The sequence below is a fragment of the Drosophila montana genome, unplaced genomic scaffold (genome assembly GCF_035044405.1).
Source record: "Drosophila montana isolate Dmon_TW-CO22-7 unplaced genomic scaffold, ASM3504440v1 contig_402_1, whole genome shotgun sequence".
NCBI classification, from domain to species: Eukaryota; Metazoa; Arthropoda; class Insecta; order Diptera; family Drosophilidae; genus Drosophila; species Drosophila montana.
In genome coordinates this window covers 2632988-2648246 of record NW_026998739.1, presented here as the reverse complement: position 1 = coordinate 2648246, position 15259 = coordinate 2632988, and the positions used below count along the sequence as shown (strand labels likewise).

Genomic DNA, 15259 nt, shown 5'->3' with positions numbered 1-15259 from the left:
CCTTTTTATAGGCATGGCTTAGTTAGGTTAAGGTTCAACCCTATTGATGGAAGCCGAAAAGTTTGACATCATGGAATATATTTAATCAATGATAATATTATGATATTACTATACTAATAAATAATAATTAATAATAATAATTAATAATTAATAATTAATAATAATAATTAATAATTATGTGTAATAAACACAGTTCGGGTTCAAGTTTAGGTTCAGCTGTGCCGAAGACAAAGTGCAGTAAGAGTTTCCAAAATTTCAAAAACTTAAGTGCAGCTTCAACTCGGCAACATATTTATTGTCATAACTGTCATAAAATCATTAAAATAAATATGCAAGCTATTGAGCTCTAATGCTGTATAGAACAACAACTCATTGCGTAGATTTGTTCTGCTTCTATGGCGCACATGAAAGTCAACTTCAGTTCATGATTCCACTTATGCTTACATTGTGCTTCTCTCTGTATCTATTGTAAGCCGGTCCATCATTCTTCAGTTATTCACAATCAATTTGGTCCCAGACATATACATACGTAACTATTAACTGCTATCATTACGGGCTACTTGGCCAGTCCTTGAGCTCCACTCACAGGACCCTTCTCTGCGTTTCAATTGTTTGCTGCAAGCGAAGTCTGTCTAAGTGCGATATACGATATACCATGACAGGGCTGAGCAGCTGAGGAGCGGAGCGACAGCAATTAGGCAAACGTTGGCCCTTCATTAGGCTGATCAATGGCCTGCTTGATGTCACTTCTAGGCAGGAAAAGGGTTTGGGGTGAAGAGCGATTGCCACATGTGGCACATCCTTTTCTGCCAAGAGGAAGTGTTGACTGGCCACAAATTTGCCGGCGTCTTGCGGATGCAACTTTGTTATATCTTCATGCTTCGCTTTCTCTCTCCCTCTCCCTCTCTCTCTCTCTGCTTCTTGCTTGAGTTTATTCTCTTTTTTTTGTGCCTGCCGCCGGCACTTGCGGCTTTATTGTTGGCATTGTCTAACATCTTCAGCAAGTTGCCTTTTTTTCTGGCTGCTGCCACTAAAAAAAACGGCTATTTACTCTGCTTGTAGTTGCCGCAGGCGTCGCTGCCTTGTCGCATACTTTTCACTCTATCCAGCCAACACGTTCCTGCTGCCCTCTCAAAGCCACGCCTGTGTCTCTGTGTGTGTGTGTGTGTGTGTGTGTGTGTGTGTGTGTGCCTACTTAACACAATAAACACTCAATTTTGAAGCATGTTTTGTTTGGGATTTGTCACAGATACTTCTTCGTGTTGTTAGAATGGAGGAGAGGAGAGGAGTCAACTGGGTGCTGGTTTGAAACTTTGCTAAGCAGCCCGCAACTGTTTTGTTTGCTCAGGAGCAGATCAAGTTGAGGCCTATAAATACATTTTAACATGGCGACAATTGTTGACTGGTGGCTGCTGCTTTGATTTGTTTTCAATTGTTGGCAGCAAAAGTTTTCTGAATAATACCAAAAACTTGACACCAAGTTTATAAGTGAAGAAAATTCTTGCGGAAATTTAAGATGTTTCCACTAGTCGGCAGCACGCAGCAGCAGCAGCAGCAGCTTAAAATTGTAGCTGCTAGAAAGTATAAACATTCGTAAATACGAAAGTAAATATAATATAGAAGTCATATATTTATTCATGGCAGCATTTGCTGGGGTTCTTTTGTTTCCGTTCTCATATATAAACAAGAGCTTTAAACCCATTATAAGTCTATGACAAGAGACATTAACAAACCCTAAGTTTATATTGCAGACACCTTCCAAACTTCTTTCCTTTCCCACTTCTTCTTCTTCACATTTCTATTAACAAGCCCCACTTAAGTTTCTCTATAAATTACAATCCATACTTCTGCCGTCTCAGCTGTTTTAATAATTTAACAATAACAGCAACTTGATGCAAATGCCTCAACAGCCAGCTAATGCTAATGCGCTCAGATGCTGACTAGTGGAAAAATGGCATTTTTGAGCAACTTACGAGCCGCAGCAGCAAGTGGCGTCGACCCTTGTTCGGCCCGGCCACAAGCCGTTGGGCGCACATGAAAAAAAGGCGCCTCTTATCAATCTTAAAAATGCATGAATAATTAAAATATGCAAATTTACTTGCGGCCAGTTGCTGGCTGCCTTAAAGGCACAACTCCGCCGAAGCCAAAGCCGAAGCCAGAGACCAAGACCAAGCCCAAAGTCGAAAGTCACAAAGTCCCTTTAAACAGAGTTCAGAGCAATTTTTTGTTGTCGCTTTTGTTGTTGTTTTTACTCTTGTTGTTGTTGTTGTTGTTGTCGTTGTTGCTGCCTTTCGCTTTCGGCGTCTGTAAAATGTTTGCTATGCCAACACGAAGGCAACTCGAACATGAAGAAATAGCCATGAATATCCGTAATACCGAAGATTCTATGCCCTGTAACTAAACTATACGATAAACTATTTTCAAATGATTTCATATATATATTATATATGACAGCCAAATTTTAAAGTTGTCTGAGTTTGAAAAGTTGTAGCGAGCTGTGTATGGAAAATAAACCTATTTTTATTTTTATTAAGCATTATTTTCCTAAAGGTTAATTTTTCCGTATTAAAACCAATAATCTATATTTTTTAATTTTGGTTTAATTTTTATAGCCGAATTAAATTTCATTTGCATTTTTTCTATTGTATATCTAATGTACCAAAAAATGTTCTTAACATTTTTCTCAACAATAACCTTTTGGCAGGGTATTGAAAACAACTTTCCCGCTGGCAAGCCTGGGCAAACAGCATATTTATCAGAGTAAAACTGAGGGAAAAAACGCGGCGTGAAAATACGCCTTTGAAAGTGACTCAATAATGCAAACACCTGCCACCTGAGCGTATGCTTTGTATGGGTATCACAGTCGAGCACCTTGTCTCTAGCCCCATACCCTTCCCCCTTCTTGTTTCTTTGGCTTTTTGTTGTGCAGAGGGGAGGGGGGTCAGTGGCATCTAAAAGCAGACAACATGCAAATAAAGCGCTTTATGTGCCGTCGCTTTTGTGCCGTCTAATGATGTTTATCGCCGTCAAGACATTGCCAACACAGTCTATTGAGAGGTGTGCAAGTGTCTGTGTGTGTGTGTGTGTGTGTGTGGGTGGGTGTAGGAGTGTGTTTGATCCCAATAAAAAGGAATTGAAAGCAAAGTGTGACCAGGTGCAGCACTCGACACAAGTCGAGAGTCGACACGACTCTGCCTTTATTAGCTAATTCATTAAAAAGCTGTCGCAACGGGATAGAATTGGCTGTGTCTGTACTTTTCTCGCTCTCTCTCTCTCTCTGTCTTCAACTGCTACTGGTAGTGCCACTGCTGCTACTGCAAATACATTGTTCGCACATTTTCCAACACTTTTCGCAGCAGCAACCGCCAACTAGCAGCAGCTTAATTGAAATGCATGAAAAGCCACATGAATTTGGCAGTCAACGACAGCAGCAGCAGCCACTGGATGCTGCTCTATCTCTCTCTCTCTCTCTCTCGCTCGCTCTGACTCTGTTTCTGGCTCTATCTCTCTCTCGCTCTCCCTTTCCCTCTCTCTTTGACTGCTTGGCTTTATAATAAATGCACACGCACACCCAACACACACAGCACGCACTGGCGCGTTGCATTGGTCAGCGATGCGTTCGTTGCGCCCTTGCCTGCTCCTGTCTGCCCCACCCCCCTCCCCCCGCACACCTCCTCGCTTCATAGACGCCTCTCGTAACGCTGTAAATGAAGTGTTCGCCAGTTGGCCAGGCTCTGAGTTTTCGCTGTCCTCTGCTTTTAGAATTTTTCAGTGCATTTTCAAAATTGGCGTCGCATAGGCAACAACAACAACAACAACAAAAATGCGTCCATAGGGTGCACTAAAACAAAAACAACAACAACTACAACAACATCAAAATCAACAACTTTAGTCTTTAACTGAAATGTAGTCTAACCAGAGTGTGGTGTAGCCCTATCGATGGTGTCAATGCTGTGCTCCATGTGCCACCAGTTAGTTGGCTTTGGTGCCGCATTTGTGAGCCACTGCGACGTCCACTGAAAAACTGCATATTTTTAGTTTAGAACAATGGCAAATATTTGTCCCAACATAATGCTTGAATAGTGCTCCAAAAATAAACTGCAAAAAAGCTCTTTAAAGCGCATATAGCAAATATTATATGGTAAATGCAAAAATTCACTGGATCGGGAAAATAATAGTAAATGCGAATTTATTTAAATTGGTATACAAATATGGAATGTCTAGAATGTTCTCTGGTTTAATTTTGTAATTAAATTGTGTCATTTGTGTGCCTTAAATTATAACGGAAATTTAATTTAATAATGATTAGTATTTCATCTAACAATAGATTTTTCTTGCTGAATAACCAAAGGGAATAACTTATGATTCAGTAATATCTTAAATGAAAACGTCAGACTTAATGGTTTTTGCAACAATTTTAAGAGTCAACTTCATATATTACCAGTATTCATTTATTCCAGAGGCAGTGTTAGTAAATTACCTGTAGTCCCATTGTACCTAGTTCTCTTTCATAATAGCATTCTATCTATACTATAAAAATCTTTACTGCCTGACACAAATCCTGTGCAAAAAGTATTGCCTAACGTTAGGTGCACGTTTACACAGCATTCTGCTTATGATTCCCAAGCGGTTCTAGCAGCTGCTGTATGGTAACCCAAGGGCTGACCTGGTTTAAGCATACTTACCTGGCGTAGAGGTTAACCGTGATCATGAAGGCGGTTCCTCCGGAGTGAGGCTTGGCCATTGCACATTCGGTTGAGTTGACCTCTGCGATTATTCCTAATGTGAATAACTCGTGCGTGTAATTTTTGGTAGCCGGGAATGGCGTTCGCGCCGTCCCGACATTAATTAATACATTTTTATTTAGTTCACCTCTTTGAAAGAAATTGAAGCAAGAGTAAAAATATAATATCTTATGATGTAACATACGTATGGGTATTAAAAAGGAAACTGGTATCGAGGCTTATGATTCAACTAAAGTGTTTTCTCATCTCTTGCCGGGGAAAAGTAATCTGGTTTTTTCTCTTCTGAAACTTTGTTTACCCTCAGCTTTTGTACTTTGTATGTTTGCTTGCGTGCCTGCCTGTTGGTTTGTGTCTGTCTGTTTGTCATATTCTGTTTTATCCCACAACAAAACCACTTACACTCGCACACACACACATACACACACACACGCTAAGCAAGCAGGAATACACTTTTGGTGCATTTGTTTAATAAAAAGTTTTATTTGTAAATTTTTGGCACAGTTTTCAGTTGGGTTTTTCGTTATGCATTTGTTAAGAAGCGACGCTGCAATAATAAATAAAACTCCCAAAAAGCCAAGGAAAAGTGGGCGTGGCAGGCGCAGAATATGGCTGAAAATGCCAACAGACTAACGGATAAAAGCGGAGAGTGAGTAAGGGGGAGGCTGAAGAGAGGCGGCAATGACGGCAACGTCAAATGTCAACATCAATGTTGTTATTGCTGTTGTTGTTGTTGTGGCTGCTGTTGCCATTGTTGCTCTGCGTCTTGTTTTTGCATTTATGCATGTGTATATACACATATATATATATATATATATATATATATGTTTGTGTGTGTATAATAATGCAAACATATGCAGTCGCGTTTTTTGTCTCTGTTAAATTTTAATTTCACGCTGAAAAACACAAGCATAGGCACAACAACAACAAAAATCCGTCTGTTAGTAAAAAAAGGGAATAGGGTACAGCGAGGAGGGTAGCTGGGTTGATTCTAAGGGGGGAAGGAGCAACTGCAGCTAACTCGTGTGCCGTTTATTGTAGATGTTGTCGCTGTTAAATGTTTTTAGCGCAATGCACAAATGAAAATAATAACAAGTCGAATAAAAAAAGCTGCAAAAAGCTAAGCTCAACGAATTATAGATATACCCTTACATCTTCCGAGTCCTTGGTAAAGCTGAATACAGAGGATCAAGGTTCGCATTTTAAAAAAATATATTTGAAAACAAGCGTTAAATGAACTAAATACTTTCCCTGCAAAAAAAGATTTAAGTTGATAACGATAGTTTTTATTGATATGAAGAAAGCAGATATAAACCAGATCTGCATTCAGCCAATTAATTGCAGAGAAACATTTGGCATATCTCTATGAGTCAAGATTTTGTCCAATCCGTTTGTACAGTCGAAAAGGCTGAAATTTGTATTAATTTTGTCAAATTTGCATTCAACTGATCAATTCAAGATATTTATGTCATTTACATACCTTATTAAATAGTTGGCATACCCCTAGGTTAAGAGTTGCGCCCGAGGGGAAACGTGGGAGCGCCAACAGCATCCGGCAGATGTGCAATGCCAGCTGTTGGAGCTGGCTGCTAAAAGTGGAAAGCGGACGGCTTCGGGTGGTTGGGCGGAATTCGTCGCCGTTGCCTGGTGGATTTAATTGGAAAATGTAAATGAGCTTTGTTCATTTGAAAGATGCAGTCGTGAACAGCAGCAGCAGCAGCCGCCACTTGGCTGCCAGTTGCGGATTTGCTTTAAACTGTCCCCCGCCTCTGGCAGCCAAACCCCGCTGCCGCCACAAAAACAATGCGATTGCGAGTGCGAATGCCAAGCCCTTAAAGTGTGCCACAAAAGAAATTGTCACAAGTAAAAACGCTGACCCCCGCTACACACGTACACACACACGCACACTCACGTATTTATGTGTGTTTGGTGCACGCCATTGTTTGACTTACAAAATGGCGTAGAAAGCGGCAACAAAGGCAACCGAGCAACGAGGCGAGCTTTTTAAAAACAAAAAACGGCAACTTCCGCTTATAAAAGCTTCATGTAAAACAATACTTTACATCTGTGTGTGTGTGTGTGCGTGTGTGCATGCGTGCATATTTGTGGCATATTGCTTTCGAAAACTCCACCCGCATCGCACCCCTTTTCAAACTCTTCACATGCTACATACATATATTTTGTTATTGTTATTTTTCGCTATGCAACATAATTTTGAAACCCGGTTCGTTGTTCTTTTACTGTTTTTTAACATTTTCTGACTGTTTTTATTTAATATATATATACATTCTTCTCCCCGTTTCAGGCGATAAAACACCCGCGGGCTTTCCGGTTATAACACAGGGTCCGGGCACACGCGTCATCGAGGTGGGTCACACGGTCCAAATGCAGTGCAAAGCCATTGGCAATCCTACGCCCAGCATCTACTGGATCATAAACCAGACCAAGGTGGACATGAGCAATCCGCGATACGTCATTAACAATGGTAAGTCCAACAGTTTTATACTCAAATAATACATTGCAACGTAGATGGGGGAATAAAGATGGAATATGATATTAATATCTGCAATCTAATTTCCGCTTAAACGGAACACAGATTGACAAAGAGAAATGAACTGAAAGTCAATTATGTTTCACTCCAATTTGTTGCGAAAAATGGCATCGTTTAAACAAAGCAAAGACCTGACTGCTGCTAATGGAAATCCATAGATTAAATATTTTCATCTTAGCTTTTTCCCAACAATAAGGTTTTAATGGAAATCTATTCAAGGTTCAATGTTTTTATCTCAGCTTTTTCTCAATAACTAGGTTTTTATTTAAAGAGACAGCGTAAACGATTGATAATTATAAGGTAAATCATATAATATTAGGAATATTTCTTTGACCAGTTTGTTTTTAGGTAAGACTCGCTTTATAAGGGAAATAGAAAAGAATAATAGATTTAAAATAATTTAAAATTGATAAATACTTCTGGAATTCAAATTGAGTTCAATGCTTCTATTTAAATATTTTCCGCTCTCACACCTTCTATACTACCCTCCCTTTTTTTTTTTTTTTTATCACATATATTCATTTTGGCCAATCTCTTTGATGTCTAGTTTTGAGCACATGTGCAGCCCGCCTGCCCCCAGAAAAAGGGAACCCGTTGCCAGGGTTGCCGAGTTATTTCCTGGCTGTGAAACGACTTCATTTATTAAAATTCAAGTCTCTGCCGCTGACTTGTTGCCATATTTTTTGTTTCTTCCCCTCTCTCTCGCTCGCTCGTTCTCTATCTCTGTCTCTGTATTTTTTTTAGTATTTTGCGCTTACGCTCATTTGAATTTCTTAGGAGTTTACTTATGCTTGGCCGCATTTTGTGTCACAAGTTTTTCGGCGCTTAGTTAACGTTTGACTTTTGCCAGCTGCTGCGTACCTGAGCCTGTCCCTACCTTCCCCCCTCCCTCCTTTCTTACAAATGGCAAAGTTTGTCCTTTAAGAATGTCGCTGCCTTTAGTGCTGGGCAGCTGCGGCCGTTTTATGAGCCCAGCTAGTTGAGATCTTATTAGGTAGAAACTTTACAAATGTCAACAGAATGTCGTCAGGTCCTTTAATCAGGCGCCGCTTCAGGTTTCAGGCTCCGGAGGTGGCCTGCAATTTTTCTGGCCAAGTATTTCTAATTACGAGGGCCGTATACTCGATAAGGCCGTTGTCGTTAGTGCCTGACATGGCACATCAAACGGCATTTAAATACTCACAAAGCCGTCAACAGCAGTGCGGACGGTCATTAGAAGCGCAAATATTGACATTAATATTGACATTAATATGCATTAAAAAGAGAGTCCCTTTAAAATGACATCAATTGCCGCGTCGTCGCGTCGCCAAAGCCGACAGACGGAGCGACAGCCGCGATAACAATGATTATATTTGCTTTACGTCCAAACGAGTGGTCCTAAAGGGGAACGGTGGGGGGAGCAGAAACATGGCTAACCCTCGCGTTTCAATTGCAAGTGCCATTGACAGGCGTCCAGCCGATCAGAGCCCAACTGGTGGCCACCCGGACACGACTGCCAGCTAAAGCGGCGCCCCGGCCGGAAGCCAGGTCCGGAAAGGTCCGGCCTGCGGCAGCCGCTTTAACAATTCAAAACGTGTTGGGCATATTAAAAATCGCAAGAGCTGCTGCCAAACCTGGCCACAATGCTAATGAAATGGAAGCTCGCCTAATGACAACCCACTAAACAATTGACTCGTCGCCACACAAAAGGTGCAGCCGGGCTACGATTGAATACCCTGCACACTACTCGAATTGAACCCGATTAGTTGACAGGCAAACTAATTAGCTGAACAGGTGGTGAGATTGCATACTATTTGTTGATCTTTGAAGAGTTTTTGTCGAGTTATAGCTACAGCGAAATTTTAAATGTTATTTTCGGACGTATATGTTAGAGGAAAAAGCATCTGAAGACTTCTTCTGCTTAGTTGCTATCACGTAGCTCTTAGAAAATCCAATAAGTTGAAGTTTCTTTTGAAGTTTTATCACCAAAAGGAATTGGAATTTCCTTTAAAATTCATAAGCAAGAATCTGACATTTCGTAACTCATCCAGTTTCTTGCTTATTAAATAGAGAGAAAGAAAGTTAGTCAAACGGAATACTGGCATATTTCCTACTTCCAAGTCATAATTTGCCACAAAATAATTGTTATTGGTTTATTGGTTACTATAGAAATTGAAGTAAATGTTCTGCTGGTTTTCAAGTTTCTTCCTTCACTCGCAGCTTATCTAGTTTCTTACACCAATTCTTAAATGTGGAAGTTAAAGTAAATGTTTAGTTGGTTTTTAAATTTCTTTTTTTACTCTGAGCTTATCTAGTTATATTATCAGCTTCTTTCTTTGATCGCAGATTAACGAACCTTTAGAATATTCCACAAAAAAAAATGTTCTTGCAGTTTCAAATAGTCTCAGAAGTCGTGGCAACTCTTATAAGTTGATATCACCTACACTCATGGCCTATTGCAATTACCCACTAAGAACTAACCACTTTGTTTTAGTGGCCTTAGCGCATTACAAATTAAAAACTGTTGCAAAAATTTCCCCAAGGTAAAATAATTTTTTATGGTATAGTAAAGTATAGCATAGTATGTGCCCCGATATTGTTGTCTTTGTTGTTGTTGTTGTTGTTGTTGTTGTTGTTGTGGCGCTGTTCCTATTCGAGGAGAAACAAATTTTTCGTTTTTGTAATTTTTGTTTTCTGCTTTTCGGCGTCGGCTTCTTGTGGCAGGCGGCAGCTCGACTAATTTAGCGTAACACGAACAAAAGTGGCCGTGAACGTTGCGGGTTAAATTAGTTTTACGTGGCCCGCCCAACTTTGCCCAGAGACTTTTGTATGGGGAGCTGTGCAAGCAAAGGTAGCTGGGCGAGTGGGTGGGTATTAGAGCTGGCTAGAAGACAGGCTTTTGGCCATCTTTGGCACGTTAAACGAAACGTAAAAATATTTCCGCCACCTAAATATCCTTTTGGGTGCCCAAAACGTCTCTAAGCGGCGCCTTCTGTTGCCATACATCCTCCTGACCCTCCACGACCAGCAACCACCTGCTTCTCTTTCGGTGTCGCTCGCCTTTGTCTTAAAGTACGTTTTAAATTTATGAAAATGAAATAAATTTACGCTTGAGGCGCGGACGGGTTCGGTTCGGCTCCGTTTAAGTTCTTCGGTTCTCTTTCGGTCTGTTCTGGGCTGCATAGCAATGAAGGGCCAGCGGGAATATAGTATATATATATGTAGGTATATATATTTTTGATAATAAGTTATGCAAGTCATGTGCCGTTTTATTCAATTAGCACTTTATGGTCCTTTATTTTGCAAACCACTTCGCCGCAACTCAGCGCCACACCCAACCCCAACCCCAGGCTTCCACAAAAGGCAGCTTGAGGGCGCGTTGATTTTTCGGTTATACGGCCGCCGCCTGCTAATTAGGGCCCTCGGGAGGGGTACGTGAGTTATCAAAATGAAAAGTAACTCCCGCATAGTCGCACTTCACAGCTCTCACATTGCGCTCTCTGTTGCCACCTCGCCTCCCGCCCCGAATCCCCATCATCTCCCAGACTGTCTTTGCCTTTGTGCTTGCTTCATAATTAAATTAGAACTTTATTATTTTAATAAAACGCCTCGGGCTCTCTTTTGCCCTTTCCCGTCCCATGTTCTCTGTCGTCTTTGTCATAGTTACAATCATTTTACGCCTTCGGCCACGCCTCATTTGCTTTAAGACTTATTAATATGATTATTATGGACCCTTGTGAAGCTTTTTCTTAGATTGTTAACGCATCTTATAAATTGTGATAGGAAATTGCATGTAAAGCGATTGGCAAATGGGCTTTAATAAGCAAAAACAAGATGATATTTCAATTTTAAATAATTGACCAAATTAAATAATTCTAAAATCAAGTAAAGAAGTAGCCTCTCATAGCAAAGTCTTTTTTGGGAGCATAAATTTGACAGCTGTTGACAGTAAAACGTTTGCGAATGCGACTCAAAGAAGAATTGTAAAATGCACTCACGTGAGAGTAAGCCCTAGAGAGAGAGTTAAGAGAGAGAAAGTGCGAATGGGGTTAGGCAGATTTGGTAATTGATAATTTCAAGGAATATAAAAGTGTATAGCAATTGCGAGTCATTTACATTTATGAGTACTCAAAAGCACTTTCGAGTGAAATCCCTCAATAGTCGTATATGTTAAATAGCCCTGCAAAAAGGGTATAAAGGAGTTCGTTGTAATGTGGTTTTTTTTTTCTACACTCTGGCAAATGACAACGGTCGCACTTCAATGCGCAAATACGTTTATAAATATTTTATTTAAAATTACTTCGGGGCATTGCCGCATTGCCGTTGATAGTTAATTTTTGTCCACGCTGTGGCAAAGGCCCAGTTATAGAGGCCGAACGACATACAGAGAGACAGACAGAGTCCGATAATAATATTGAGCATAATACCTTTATTTTTTTTTCGATGGCCCGCCAAATAGTCCCTCAGGGCTTTTGTTCAATAAAAAATGAAAATAATAAAAGGAAAGCCAGTCTGAAGCAGGAACCTCCATTGAGTTGTACTGACCATGTTCTGCTTCTGCTTCTGCTTCTGTTGCTTCTTTCCCCTTATTTTTTTTAGAAGGGTTCAATGCGTCTGGGGAAATTACTTTATAACCGAGTTGGGGGTTGTGCGGGCTCGGACTCTTTGCTGTCTTGGGCTGCTTATTGCGAAAAAAGAACGACAAGAAAAAAGAAAAGGTATAGCGAATATTTTTCAAATACCATAATTTGGCTTTTAAGCAAAAGAGGCTTATCAGAAATTGGTTTTGCTTGGCCAATTGTCTTAATGGCCGGCACGTGGAATGGGCCATGAGCTTACGCAGAACGCACACAAGTGTCAGCCTACAAGGGGACAAAGCAAATAGGAGTAGAAGGGCCAAAAGAAGCAATGCCAACAATGGGTCGTGATAGGGCTGTTCCAAGAATTGAATACGACAAGTGGCGAGTCGCAGGCAGTTAATGATTTGTATGACAACCCAGGGAATTGGGTGGCACAGCAACTAAAGAATGCTTAACTAGCCTACATAGTTGAATTACTTGAGAAGACTCTCGGAACAACTGGACTCTTAAGTTAGTTGATTATTAAGATCAAGCAAAGAATGGAATAAACAAGATTAACATCATAATAAGTATCAAGCAATAATTTATATTATAAATAGTAAATAGTAAACCTTTTATTTAATTAAATAGTTTTGAGTTGAATTAAGTGCCTATATAAAATCTTGACTTAGGCAAAGCAGACAAATTGAAGAGTTATCTAGAGAATCTAGACAAAGGCAATCCCCAATTTAAATTTTATGTCTATTTTATGTACTTTAGCAAACTACATTTCACCTTAAGTAGTTGATGCTTAATTCTTAACTACATCGATTCAATGTTAAATACGTAATGTCCATGTCGTAAGCGCCATAGAAAAGTTTAATCTTTATGTTTGCCCATTGTCGTAAAAGAATACACCTTGTCGCAGTCGCCAAGCTGTCCATTTGTTGTGCACACACACGGACACACACACACACTCGCTGCTTTGCGCGTTGTTTTTGGCATTTTTATGTGCTCTTGTTAAACTTGCTGTTAAACTTAAACTACCAGTGGCAACGTTTTGGCCGCAGCTGCAGCCTCTTTAAAAGCAGCCCTCAGAGCCGCTGAGCTCCCCTCCCCCCGCCTCACCTACGTCAAAATAGCCATGCGACTATAACTTTAATTGCTGTGCCCATCATTACAATCCTGCGCTACAGTTGCCCCCGCTTGCCAGCCAGCCCCTCTTGGCTGCCACTTGTCAGGAGCAGGCGCCTCCTTTGGGGCGTTCGCTCGCAATTATTTACTTGAGCTGTAAAACTGTAGTTAAGACCAAGTCAACTTGAAAGCATTTGAGAAAGTTTAATGCTTAAATTATGAGCTACCCTAACCGGCACCACCCTACTTCAACTCGTTTCGCCTTGCCTCGTCTCGTTTGGCTTGGGCCAAAAGAGTTGACAGTCACTTTTGTTGAAAATGAGACAGTAATTGCCCAAAATGTGCATGACTGTAAGTGCTGGCACTCGGGTGGGGGAAGCTCAGTGCCTCACACATTTTGGTCTGGGTTGCGGTGGGAAAGAGGGTGTAGGGTCAGTCAAGTTTTTCCATACATATTATTTTGTGCTATTTTCAAAAATTGAAAACTTTTCAGTTCTGTGGGTCGCCCTGCCTGTGTCATATTGTTGTGCTTGAGATGACGACTACTTAAATTAAAGCGTAATTTAATTAATAATCCCATTTGGCCGCGCTGTGCCAAGCTGTGAGCACACGCCTTAGCGGCTGTGGGATTCAGTCAGGCGATCAGCTTAAACCCCCCACCAAGCCAGTGTGTGTGCCTGTGTCTGTGTGTGTGTGTGTGTCTGGCAACGGAAGTTGCAAAATATGAAAATGACTGCGCAAGCGGAAGTGCAGTTGTGGCATGCCACATGTGTGCCATGTAGCAATGGCAAAGACGGCAGGAGGCAACAAGGATTAGGGCGCAGCCATATACAGTCTGTGGCACAGGTCCTCGTCTGGCTTCGCATTGGCATTGGCAGGCGCCATTGTCTCGCGCCTGTTGTTAATGGCAACACTGCCACAAAAGACGACAAAAGCGCTGGCAACACGCGTTGCCCTTCTGCCAGCCAAACAGCCAACCAGCTAGTCAGCTAGAGCCCGGCTCTGATTGACTTTGCCTAAATAGTCGTTGCGGCCATTAAAAGCGCCAGCAAATTGAGCGCCAGCCACACAATAATGCAAACTATTGGGCATTGTCTGAATGGTTCCGCATCCGATATGCATAGTTCCCTTTTTGTGGGCGGTAGCCTTCGCAATTCCACAACAATAACAAGGGCAAAGCGGCCCAAAGAATGTGGTCAGAGGAAACTTGGCTAGGTTTATGTATATTTTAATCCTAATAATGCTTAAAGGCAACACTATCTAAGCTCAAAATATTGCTAAGAACATTTTTCCAGCATATAATCAGAAAAATCCCTTACTATGTTTGAGCTTTCGGCCTTAATAAGTGTTTTTAATAATCAATACAATAGTTAAGCCTTTTCTTAAAAAGATTGTATTTTTATATTGAAAATGCCATTTGATTTGTAAAAAAATATACGTGATGACGATTGAAACACTTTTGCCTAGTTTCGAACCTGAGCACAATATAAAAGACAAAGCCCAAACCCAACCGGTTCGGGTAAGTTACTGGCTTTTTAGAAACTGGTTTATTTTGAACCACGATGCAATTTTTGCCAACCTACTCTTTGGTGTTAAGCACTTGCTATTCAAGCCAATTTTCAGAGCTCTCACTACGTTGGCCATTTCTTTATTTTTATGATGCTTGAAAGAATTTTTAATTTTCATAAGAGTTGTTGTGCACACACACACCCAAGCAAACCCAAGCAGACACGGGCGCACACACACTGGGGACAGTCAGGCTCGTGCGACTGAGAAGCTAAAAGGCCAGAGACGAAAGGACTTTTCATAGCTTAATTTTTATTGCACAGGCGAAAGTGCTGCCACCTAAAAACCCTTGCAGCCAGCCACCAGTAAGCCCTAGTCCTATAGCTATCTATGTGACTGTGTGTGTGGGTGTGGGTGTGGGTGTGGGTGTGTGTGGCTTATGTTAATGTTTTGCCAGCTTGCGAGCAATTTTAATGAAAGTTGCTTGCCATAAATTTTAATCACATTTTTTTGTTGTCTTTTTTATTCGGGGAAAGATTCTACCTGAAACCATGCAAATGGCACAGTCACATGCACAAGCGTATTTAAAGCATGTACAAAAAATGGCAATATTTAAAATTCAGTGGCATTTAATGGTTGTTTGAATGGTTCAGCGATTCCTAAACAACAACAATAACAACAGCAGCAATTGTGTTGTTGTTGCTGGCGCCCCGGAAAGCGCAACAAGCGTAATAAATGTGCAGCGTCATACAACACCAAAAAGTATGCAATAAATTTCACAACAATCA

The 15259-nt window shown here is 40.9% G+C and overlaps 1 protein-coding gene and 1 non-coding gene across 7 annotated transcripts in view; both read left to right on the top strand.

Annotated features, from left to right (window-relative positions):
- Lar (tyrosine-protein phosphatase Lar) overlaps window positions 1-15259 on the top strand; it is a 163149-nt gene that overhangs the window by 110127 nt on the left and 37763 nt on the right. For all 6 annotated transcript variants that reach the window (XM_064698211.1, XM_064698213.1, XM_064698209.1 and 3 more), the window contains exon 6: window positions 7048-7227. In XM_064698211.1, coding sequence (XP_064554281.1) covers window positions 7048-7227 — 180 coding nt within the window. The remainder of the gene's footprint in view (window positions 1-7047; window positions 7228-15259) is intronic.
- On the top strand, window positions 4678-4843 carry LOC135439535 (U1 spliceosomal RNA). Its single transcript, XR_010438070.1, has one exon. It is a non-coding gene; the product is annotated as a U1 spliceosomal RNA (small nuclear RNA).